At 32.5% G+C, this 12,648-nt stretch overlaps 2 protein-coding genes across 2 annotated transcripts; one reads left to right on the top strand and one right to left on the bottom strand.

Annotated features, from left to right (window-relative positions):
* Window positions 1-2,997: 2,997 nt before the first annotated feature.
* Window positions 2,998-4,236, top strand: LOC121742426 (BURP domain protein USPL1-like). The gene is made up of 2 exons (XM_042135561.1): window positions 2,998-3,221; window positions 3,305-4,236. Exons 1-2 carry the CDS (start codon window positions 3,168-3,170, stop codon window positions 4,091-4,093), a joined length of 843 nt encoding a protein of 280 aa, XP_041991495.1. The 5' UTR covers window positions 2,998-3,167; the 3' UTR covers window positions 4,094-4,236.
* A 1,189-nt stretch (window positions 4,237-5,425) lies between these two features.
* Window positions 5,426-5,889, bottom strand: LOC121741093 (organ-specific protein P4). The gene is made up of 2 exons (XM_042133790.1): window positions 5,812-5,889; window positions 5,426-5,736 (listed from the first exon to the last, which is right to left on the bottom strand). Exons 1-2 carry the CDS (start codon window positions 5,860-5,862, stop codon window positions 5,527-5,529), a joined length of 261 nt encoding a protein of 86 aa, XP_041989724.1. The 5' UTR covers window positions 5,863-5,889; the 3' UTR covers window positions 5,426-5,526.
* Window positions 5,890-12,648: the final 6,759 nt, after the last annotated feature.

Raw genomic sequence — 12,648 nt, 5'->3', positions numbered from 1 at the left:
TATTGTGATGAGAGAGAGAACAAAAATTTTGAACAATAAATCAATCCTATAATATTAGGATAATAATTCAAAATATGTTCAATTTAAAAATTTATTTGAATTTCTCTTTCATTAATAGACGAAAATGCCCCTTAATGGCTAGAAGGTATTCTGGACCAAAAAAATAGCCTAAAAAGTGCAAAAGTTCCTCCAACGATACTAAATCAAAGTCTAGCAGCAGCAGCAGTAGTAGTAATAACGGTAATAATAATTATAATAAAAATAACAATAATAATAATAACAATAACAATAACAATAATAATAAAAAAAATAATAACAATAATAATAATAATAACACTAACAATAACAACAACAACAACAATAACAACAACAACAAAAATAATAATAATAATAATAATAAGATTTATTTCCCTATCGAGAGACTGGGAGAGAAATCAACGTGATTGAGAGAGATTGGGAGAGAAATTGGTTTTCTCCCGAAGGGAGAAATCGTGATTGAGAGAATGATAAATATTAATTTAATTCATTCTTCTTAATAATAATAAAAGACCCCATAAAATGTGTGGTACAAAAAGATCTTCTATATACTAGGAAAGTAAATCAAATCATAATCACTAGGGAAAGTAAATCAAATCATAAAAACTAAATAATAAAATATAAAATAAACTAAATAATTATATGAAGAGATTATTAGCTCTCTTTCTGAATAAAATAAAAGTCTAACTCCCTATCATAATAGCTGATGATATGACTATACCATAGACAATAGTACTCCCAAGTCCAATTCATCCTCATCATGAGTCATTAACAATCCACATAAAATATATGTGTTGATATGAACCTCACACCTCAGTATTGTAATAATACATGATATATATGGCCCAACGCCAGCAACATTTCAATAGTGACAGTACATGATATATTGTCCTCATTCAACCTCAAATACTTATTCAGTTAATAATATGAATCTTTAATATGAACTGGGCAAAATAATAAAATACACCTTTAAATTATAAGTATTTAATTTGTTCTCATTATTGTTTTTTTGCATACTAATTTTTAATGAATGATTACCAAATATTATAATAAAGTGAGAGAGAAGGAGAAAGTAAAGTACGTATGAGAATAAGATTTTAAGTCAAATATAAAAATGACTCAACTATTTTAAGACAGATGATGCATAATTTAATTATTTATTGTAAATTAAGATTTTAGGATTTCAAAAAAATATTTTTAATTCAGTATATATAGAACATTTTTTTATCATTACTACTATTTTGATCATGCTTTTATTAATTTTTTTAATGTATTATATAATATTATAAATATTATTGTTATTACTTTTTAAACTTTATAAATAAAATTTAAAACAAATTGATGTTAACAAACCATACTAATTACCAGTTTTTTATAATATTTTATCAATAGACGCCAATATCCAAATAAACAATTAAAAAACCCACATTAAATTAAATATATGAATAAATTATAGCGGTTTAAAACTGCCAACTTTTCTACATTTACTGTTGGATTATGATGATGTCCAATAATTTTTGTTTTTTAATTTTTGACCAGTAGCGATACTTCCATCCAAAATGGCATTTTTGTAAATAGTTTCAAAACTTTCTTTTATATTATTCTTTTCGTCCCATAAAAATATGCACTCTTTCATTTTTTAACACTGTCCAATTAAAATATGCACTTTCTAATTTTAAAAATTATTTTTTCTTTATTAAGATAAGAATTATTCTCTACTAACAATACTTTAATTATATTTTTTAAAATCTTTCTATTACTTTAAGATAAGAATTATTTTTTTAATGGGTTAGGAACTAGAACTGTCAAAGACTAAAAATCTAGAAGGAGAAATGGAGGGTAAGAAGTCGGTATAATATTAGGAAACATATTCCTTTTTTAAAACGTCTGACTTATGTTTTAAGCTACTAAAAATACTAATGCATTTTGATTAATGGCACCATTCAATCTCCTTACAAAACAATACTTATATATTTCGATCATTACTCATATCCACGAAATTAAATAATTTACGATTTGATTTATTTTTTACTAATTAAATTTTAGTCGAAACCTTTAATAATTCAAATTAAATCATCACAAATTATTTAAGTTCCCTACATTTTTCAAGACCAGCTTTGTTCCAAAAACTTTTAATTCTCTATAATTAAAATTGATTCAATTTCAGTTTAATTTCTAAACAGCCAAAATAATTCATAATTAAAATTTAAAAAGTCAAGAAATCTAATACAAAACCTAAATTTTATGGAGTAAATTAGTTTCCCAAATATCCAAAATGTAATTGATATAATACTCCATATATCAGGCAACACGTAATGAATCCAGTTGTGGTAGTACCTGATGATATGACTATACCATAAACAATATCACTAATATATTGTACTCCCAATCCATCCTTGTCATGAATGGTATTGGTAACAAGTCACTCATTATAATGTGATGATATGATTCTCACATCACTTTTTTTTTTGTTTTTATCCTAACCTGTCTTAGGCGAAATCGAATTAATCCTATTCGATCTGGCTTGCGGATTAAGACCGAAAATCTCCCCAACATGTGGTGGGGTTTGAACCTGTCACATCACTATTCTAATAATACATGAAATATATATATAGCCGGACAATAGCAACATTTGACAAGTGGTACATGATATATTGTCCTCATTCACCCTCATATACTTATTCAATTCATAATATATTTTTGAAAACCCCCAACAAAATTTTAAATAAGAAATGAGAGCAACTGGTTGTAGATATTAGGGGAGAGTAAAATAATCGAAAATTGAAAACCGAATATTCAAACTGAACCAAACCAAATAAAAAGTTAAAATTTTGTTCAGTTCGGTTTAAACTTTTGAATAATTTTGATTTTTTGATTCGGATCTAAAAAAATAAAAACCAAATTTCATTTTAATATAATATACATATAATACTATATGAAACCTAAAATTAAATTCTACTCCCTCCAGACCAGACCCCTAAAAACCAGAATTCAACCATATTAATTGTCTATCAACATTTATTTAGAGAACCATTCAAAACAAAACCATTCAAACAAGATACCTATATTTCAAATGAACTTGTAATTTCCACGAAAGATTCCCAACCAAAAAAAAAAGACTCAATCACACCATGTATGCAAAACTTACTCTCAGCACTCTCGTGCTTCATCTCGTTATTCTACTGGTAATCTGATCTCCATCTCCATTCTAAAACCTTTATTTTTTTAATTAATTCGCATTTTTTTCACTCGAAGTTTTTATGATTAGGGTTCATCCGAAGGCGACAACAATCACATACACCACACCCATTCGTCTCATCTCCACCACCACCACGACACCACCACCACCACCGATCCCGACCCATCCCTAGCGATCTTCTTCTTCCCGGAGAATCTCAAACCCGGAAACACAATGAAAATCTACTTCCCAAAAAGACAACTCTCCGACTCCCTCCCTCATCTCCTCTCCAAACAAGAAGCCGAAACCCTCCCTTTCTCCTCCCAAAAACTCCCCCAAATCCTCCGCCTCTTCTCGTTCCCCTCCTCCTCCCCTCAAGCCACCGCCATGGCCGCCACGCTGGAGGAATGCGACCGCCACCCGATCCCAGGAGAGCAGAAATTCTGCGCCACATCCTCCCAATCCATGTCCGAATTCATCGAATCCATCTTTGGCCCCGACGCACCAACCAAGGCCGTCTCCACTTACCACATCAAACGATCTGAATCCGATGACGTGGCTGTGCAGAATTATAGGATGATGGGGATCCGGCAGATTCCGTCGCCGAAGATGGTGTCGTGCCATACGATGCCGTATGCGTACACGGTGTTCTACTGCCATTACCACAAGAGCGATAACCGGGTTTACAGAGTGTCGTTGGCGGGGGAGAATGGGGATGGAGTTGAGGCTATTGCGGTTTGTCACATGGATACTTCGCACTGGGGGCCTAACCATGTTGCCTTTCGGGTGCTCGGGGTTGAACCCGGTTCCACTCCGGTTTGTCATTTCTTTCCGGCGGATAACTTTGTTTGGGTCCCGATTATGTCTCAACAAATATGAGTATCATCTTTAATCGCTGTAATGAAATACTAGTATGTAATTTATGTACGTGTGTTGTTTGTAATAGTAACTAATAAGGTTGGTGTGTGTGTCCACCACAAAATTTACTTCTACTATTATACTAGTTCGAATGTTTTATGAAAGCTTTTCAAATGTTATCACAAATAGCTTAGACCTAAGCATTTCGAATATAATGTTATCACAAATAGCTTAGAGTACATTAAAACCCAAAATGGAATAGGTAATTAATTAGCTCCAATCGTACTGCAAAACCAATCTCATTTTTGATTTGTGAGTAAAATACTACATGTTTTTAAATTTACACTATAACAAACCCAAAACACTTTTTCAAATTTTGTAAGTAAAAAGGTAGTACTATTATAATATAGATAATATTCTTTTTAAGTTTGAGTTTAATATAAATGCTTGTAGTAAAATCACTATTTGATGTGACATTTATATTAAATTGGGTTTGAGTTTAGTGTAAATGGTTGGAGATGCTCTTAGTCATTGAATTGTTTAGGGGGAATCTTGAAAGATATATAAATGAGAATAAGTAATTAAGGTAATTTTTTTTATAATGAAGCTCAATTTTGGGTAAAAGTAATTAAAATGTAGGATTAGTGGTATTGAGTCTTATTTGAACGGGTCTAGACTTTAATGAGCCCGATCAAACCCATTTCGTTTTTCTGATGGGCCAGTCGATACCATCCGGGTTGGATAAGCCGGCCCACTTGACAAGTCTAGTTACTTGTTTTACTATACGATGTCTATGTCTTACTCAATTCATTATGCAATTCATTGTTGTAAGGTGATGTATAACTTTTCTCCATTGAACCTTTTGATAATAATTATCCACGGAATAGATAGATAATTAACCGATGATACGCTAAATTTAAAATACTAAGATAAGCCATAAGGTATAATTATTAAGAACTCATGAATTGTTATGAACATTTCATTTGTGCGGTTTGATCTTTTCCACTTTGTTTTCTCATCCATGCGGTGGTCATATTATTAAGTCACTTTTTAGTTATTGATATTTTCCTCTTTTGCATCCATCCTGATTATCCATTTGAGCAAATCTATTCATAATTTACTAACAAAACATGAATCATAATAAAGCAGTTTCTCATTTTATGACTGATATATGACATGGTTAAAGGTTAAGGTATACGCACATGCAATACATAAATTAGAAAAATTCATGAAAAAGTTTGAAGGTAATTCTTTTTGTCATTTAGGGAAAATTTGAATCTAATTTAAATGGTCAGGTTTTTCAATTTATCATCCACTCCTCCTTGCAAGCATATAACTGTATACACACAGAAATATAAAACAAACAAATTATTTTTCCATATGAAAACGGTCCAAACTATCTAGACATAGGATTGTAACAAATTTCATAACCACTATTGCATACGACACCTAACCTAATTACCCTCGACTTCAGTATGAGCATGATCACGGCTGTGATATATGATAACATTAGGCTTTACATCGAAATCCCTAACGAAACGATCCATTTTCATATTCGAGCCAACATCGACAAGATCTTTGATTGCGTTAGGCATAGTCTCTTCATCCATCACAACCTTCCACACTTCTCCTGGATCTTTTCTTGCATCACAGACAAAGGCAAACTGAAACAACACATGAATTTTATGTTAACTAATTGAAGTAAACATGATGCTAGGGAGAGAAATATGATTGATTACCAGAAGAAGAGAGAGAAGGAATGAGACTGAGATAGCTTTGCTCTTTTCCATCCTCGATCAAGTTGATATTGCTTTGCTTGTCTAACCTCTGACTTCGTATTTATAGAGAAACTGATCTGCAATAAATATAATTTTATTTTAGGACAAAGGAAATAATCTTTACAAAGTCAACACTCCACGTAGAGGGATTGTGATCTTTGATTAATAATTGACAAAAAAAAGGTTAGTGGTAGCTATTGTTAGCATATGCAAAACTATTCATTGCGTTTGGTGGATGTCACAACTCTAGAACTATAGTATAATTCAATAAACTCAAAAATCAAATCAAATCAAATAAAATCAAATGGGAGTACTTGTTTCCGCGCAAATTCAAACTCAAGTACTTTGCCAAATACTATTAATAATTTTGTAGTATAAATGACGCCTCAAATACCCTAAAAAGAAGTTGTTATGATCTCAGCAACAAAAAACAAATTAACAAAGTGAGCTGGCCTTATTTTTCAAAGGGTAATTGTTGAAATTCATGATTTATCCGACCAACTTTAAAGGTTGTGAGAAATATTAAATTTTAGCAATAGTTAATAATTTTTTCGATCAATTATCTTTTCTTAAATTGTTTTCTAACTTCTTATTAGAAAAATAATCAGTGTTATGTGAAGCAAAAAAAATATGACCCATAGTCAACTAGTTTACAGTTGTAGAAGCTTGTGCCTTTTTTTTAAAGATTGGTTGCCATTTTTAATATATTATGCAATGTATCTAGATGTAAAGTTGTTGTCCCCGGCGTGTAACTTGATATAGAAATATATATATCCATTTAATTTAAAGTTGCAATTGCAACTAACTAATTGAAAAAAAAGAGGATGTGAGTTTTTGAGTTTTGTTTATTAAGTTGGAAAATGGTTTGAAAAAGAAGTCAACTTTTGTAAGTGTGTGGAAACAAAAATATGTTAATCAAGATGCTTCTTTATGAGAAGATGTTTAGAAATTTGAATTGCATTATTGCATAGGACCCAAATCATATATTTTCCAAAGCATGCAAATAATTAAAGACATCTCCATCAAGAATTTACAATAATTATTTTATTAGTCATTCATAAAAACAAAGAGAGTTCAACTTTCTTATTTGAACACACCTCTTTAATTTGTAATTAACCCTCGTAATATTTCTATTTATAAAAAATTATAGTCACGATCCTATTTTATTAGAAGTTTTACTATTCTCAATATTACACCTTATTTGTAAACGAAGAAAATATATTTATTTTAATACATAAAAGTTGCTTGGAGATATTCTTTTGTAATTAGAAAAAATAAAGTCATATAGTACAAGTAATAAATTTATATCAAGACAATTAGTAATTGGTGATTAAAAAGATTATCTGATGAATATCGATTAATTCTCCGATGATATATACCTGAAACTTGAAAGCTTAATTATAGTAGTAATTGATTTGGAGCTATGATTCTTAAGTAAGGACCTATATAAGGCTATCCACAATGGCGCCTAGCGCACCGCCTAGCCGAGCGCCGGCGCTAGGCGGTCGACGGGCGCTGGGTGATCCGCTCGGCGCCATTGCAGCGTCGGGATCGCCCAGCGCATCGCCCAGCGGTTTTTTTGTTTTTTTTTTAAATTTTCGAGACACTATATATACGCGATTTGCACTTCATTTTCATTCGCACCACTTGTATTAACGAGTACTCTCCCTATCTTAATTTCTATAATGTACTTTTTTCTTAATGTAATTTTTATTATTAATGTACTTTTTTAAAATTTTAGTACTTTTTAAAATTTATTGTACTTTTTTAATTTATTGTACTTTTTTTTAAATTAAAATAGTATTATTAATGTTTCCCGTATATGTCTCGTAAATTAAATTCCGTATATTGTGTTATTAGTGATGTGGCTATTGATGTGGCTGAGCTATTTATGATATGACTAGGCTATGGCTGGGCTATTTCTGATGTGGCAGGAGGATTTTTAGTATTGATGATGTGGCAGGAGGAGCTTGTGGCTGGACTATGACTGGGCTATTGCTGGGCTATCACCACTGTGGATACCCTAATATAAACACACTCTCCTCGATAGTTATTAAATATTAATCCACATCACTAATTTTTATGTAATTTCCAGACTATATATAACATGATAAATAAAAGTTGGAATCAAAAGGTCATAATTGCTGGGCTGAAAAAATCGAGATATTGTGGAGTTGACTAAGTGAGAAACAATATTGTCCATTAATATTATCTCGAAAAGGTGAAGTAGATAAGTACGATTAATGTACGTGTTATATTGCTCTTTGTACTCTTCTCTAACCACCCAATATTTTATGCCCATACCATCATTGTCAACTCTGTCTCCCTCCATCGTCCATTAATTTACACACTCTTATCCGTCATCGCAAATGCTACTGTATAGTCAATGTAATTCTGTTTGCATTTGAAACTGAAAATAAAAATAAACAATTCTCACATCGATGCAAAGATAGTTATAGTGTCTTACTTGTTGGTTTTGTTGTTGAGTTGTAGTTGCCTTGTAGCTTTGTTAAATGCTTTTTAGTTCTTGGGCGTTGCTTGCTGGTTGTTGTCGTACGTTTTTTTTTCTTTCGAAACTGTCTTGCTCGCTGCTCTTTGTTGGCTTTTAGCATATTTCATTCTCAATAAAAAAAAGGATAAAGCTATGTGGCCATAATGTGGCTGGCCATAAATGGCATTTAAGTAAATATATGTATTTTTGGATATTAATAATTTAATTGTCTCATTTAATGCTTAATTCAATTGACAATATTACCCTTAGTCTTAGTCTTTAATTGTAGTTTCTTTTTAATTCATTTATTCCATTCTTTTAGAGTAATTTGTTACTCAACTTTTTTACTACTTTATTTTTATTTTTATTATAATTGTATCATCTTAATGGAGTAATAGTTATTTTAATTTAGTTATTACTGTACTCCATAATATATAATCAATAAGATAATGATGAAGTTATCTAATACTATAGTAGTAATATGCTTAAATTTTTTTTACACTTTTTTCAAATGAATTTAAGGTTATTTGAAACTATCAATTCAATATAAAATTAATTAAAACATCTATTTTAACTCTGTATCGATCCAACATTTGAATATCAACTCAATTTAATCTTCACATAGAAAATTGAATTAAGAATAAATTGATTTAATAAGAGATCAATCAAAACTTCCCTGGTAAAAGTTATAGGACTCATTACTTTAATAAGTTGCTTAAAAGTCAAACGTCATTTTTGTCCATTTTTCGTAATTATCATTTTGGGATTAATTCAGTTAATGTAAATTGAAAAAAAAGAGAATTTGAATTTGAGTATTTGTTTATAACATAAAGACTCCTTGCAATTTTGTCGTAGAAGTATATTGTGTCACTTAATAATATTTATAAATATAATGTCCTTACAATTTATTTTACTTCTACATAAGTAGTATTTAATATTTAAGGGTATATTAGTCTTCAAAAAATTGCTACTCTCTAGATGCATAAATTTCATGAACTGTACATTAATTACACAGAATTTTAATAATTTTTTAATATTATGGCTGGCCATAATGTGGCCATTTAGCACTACTCTAAAAAAAAAAGAGATGATTGAAACCATTATATAGTTTAATGGGATTCTTGTTCTTCTCCTTGTTGGAAAGACAACTTGAAGTATCCAAGAATGTTGGGAAGAGAAAGTATGAAGTTCTAACCATCGGAAAGAGAATATAGCATTTATAATGTAGAGTCCCAATAGTATAGTCCCTATGTACATTTATATCTCATGCCCTATAAATACCAATGTACAATGTATCAAACAAACACAATTCACTGAATAAACATTCTTCTCCAATATTCAATATCCGATTATTCAACATGGTATCACGAGCAATGTTTCGATCCTCACCTCTTTTTTTCAATCCAAAATCAGAAAAACAACCTCTTTTTTTTCAACTCAGAATTTATCTTCATCATCGTTCGATACCCTTCCAGCCCTCCAGCCAAGATCCAGCAATACACAACTCCTTTTTTTTCCTATCTCAAACCTGCAAACCAAAGCCAAAATCAAGTGAGATCCAATTCAAATGGCCAGATCAATTGAATCGGTTTCAATAGGATTCAAACTCGATGGGAAAATTTTCCCTATTTGGTCCAAACTCATGCTCGTTGTTGTCGACAACCGAGACAAATTGGACCATCTTGAGGGGGACACCATTCCTCCCAAGTCCGACGATCCAAAATTCAAAGAATGACAGGCCGCCGACTACACGGTCTTCTCATGGCTCATCCAAAACATGGAGCCCGACTCGTCATGCAGTTTGTGCAACATCAGACGGCCAAGGCCATGTGGAAGAGCTTGGTCACAACCTTCGGCGTGAGGGCCGATCGAGTCCAAATCTATGATCTCGAAATGACAACAATCAAGACGATTCAAGGAGATAACACACTCGAATTCTACTGGGGAGAACTCCAGAAACATTTGGTCAATTTTGATGCAAGAAAACCATGTCCCTACACCTGCTGTGACAGGGGAGTCGAAATTTACATGAAGGAGACGGGTATTCAAAAACAATAATTTTTTATTACTTAGATCTTATCTTCTGACTGTTAATGTGCCCTTGGCCATGTCCATACTTATATAGTTAAAGCAATAAAAGCTTGGATTAGTTAAATGGCATACTTATATAGTTCTATATTAATGATAATATGGACAATTGTATAACATTTGATTGATAATATGAAGTATGAACGAATAGTGTGAGTTTCAAGTCTAAAGTAGTCAAATATAAAAGTCATAAATCATAAATTGAAGTTCATATCATCTATTAAAGTCAGTCAGTCATCCGCATCACCACTTACATCAAACTGCCAGCATCCTTTAAATTAAGTTTGAATCCATCATCAGTGTGTGATTGACATGCCAATGTAAACTAATGATACTACCTGTTAAAAATTAATATTTCAAAAAATTTGCATAATACTAGACACTTATAATTCTGATATATAGAAAGAATCATACGATAATAATTAAAAACATTATTTTTATTTATATACTAGATGATGATGCAGAAACGTATAGAGAATGACTGAATTGGTAGATAAAGAAGTCAAACTTATTGAGAACTTCAGAGTATAAAACTCAATGTAAAATTAATAATCAAAAGTCTTTCTTTTAAGTTCAACAATGAGGCCTATATATAGGCAAAGGGAAATAGGAAAACCTAATTTGTAGAAGGAAAAAACAATTACTCTTAATATTTTTTCATCTACTAATTCTATTAACTAGGAAATAAATAAAACCTAAAATATAATTTTCTTAGCCTCCAAATCTTGTCTCCTATAACTGCATCATACTCCCCTTCTTGAAAAAGACTCGTCCCCGATTCCGTCCTTGAGTCTGTGTTATTGAAATAGCATTTTAACCCATTCAAAATCTCTCCAATAACATTTTTCAGCATTTCATAATTGTAAAACTTGATAGCACTCTCTGGTCCAACCTTTATGACATTCAGCCCATGACCTTGAAAAAAATCTAAAAGACCAATTGGAACATGTTTAGTCTGAACTTGAAAGACAACCTTTAGTAGATCAAAAAGTGCAGTGGCAGTTCTAGCAACTCCTCCCGCGATTAGAAATTTGGGTGCATTAGCATGTGTACTTATACCTTCAAGAATCATAGCATGTTCACCAACACTCTTTCCCAGATGTTCTCAATTGTGGCCTCATGTGGGTAAAGCAACAGAAAATCCGTCCACTCTTTAACTCCATTGTTGTCTTCATCTACATGCTCCACAAAACTTGCAAGCTCTTTTGCATCAAGTTCTATCCCAACTTTAACAAGCGCGTCCCACAACTCCTCCGTCACAATGCAGCTGTTGTGCTCGACGTCGATGGCCTGAAAAATGGCATAGAGCTCGAGCTCCTTATCATCCATATACTTTCGAAACTCGCGATGCGGCGAGCATGTGGTCCATGGAAACGGCTTCCAATCGGTTAGCCATTGTTAATTGGTTTCCTCTCCTTCTCCACTCCACTTTAGTACCAGTTGAACCTTTTGGTTTTGCTTGAGTAGAATGCGCCGATTTAGTATGTGTGTCCACACCAGCTTTCTTATCAAGGTAATGGAGAAAATATCTCCACTCATAGCATCACCGATGTAGAGTTTCTTCTCCAGCAACTCTGTTTTCTCTCCTTGAAGATCACCAACACCGCCATTATACCCAAACACGAACCCCAGGAGGCGGTTTCCCCCTTCAGCCTCGTCATACTCCTTATCGTCCTCGACGGACACCTCGACGGACACACCCTCGTCTTTGGCAGCGTCGTCAAATTTCACGAAAGGAGGCGGGTATTTCCTTAACCCATGTAATGCCGAGTTGACCTCATTATGCTTAGTAGTCTCTGCGATCTCTTGAATCTCCATGAATGTATCAGTAAGCTGCATAAAACATGGGTCCAACTCACATGGTTCCTCCTTTTTCTTCTTTTCTAAAACCCAATATTTTTCCCAGTCCTTTTTCTGTGATTTTATAGAAACGTCAGCAAGACTCACGCGGCTCAGCCCATTCCATCCTCGTTTTCTTGACTATAGAATCCCCAAATCCCGTGATGAACCTTGCCTAAATGCATCAGAACCAACATTGGTGCACTAATTACCTTTCAATAAATCCACATCTTTGGAAAAATAAAAAACCTCAATGTCTATTACCTCTCTCTGCGCATAACGACTATTTCCTCCAACTCCTCATTGTCATTGACGGCAACGCCCTCGTCTTCAGCAGCATCGTCAAATTTCACGGAAGGAGGCGAAGATTTGCTCATCAA

The sequence above is a fragment of the Salvia splendens genome, chromosome 7 (genome assembly GCF_004379255.2).
Source record: "Salvia splendens isolate huo1 chromosome 7, SspV2, whole genome shotgun sequence".
In the NCBI taxonomy this organism is placed as follows: Eukaryota; Viridiplantae; Streptophyta; class Magnoliopsida; order Lamiales; family Lamiaceae; genus Salvia; species Salvia splendens.
This window is presented reverse-complemented; position numbering and strand designations above follow the sequence as displayed.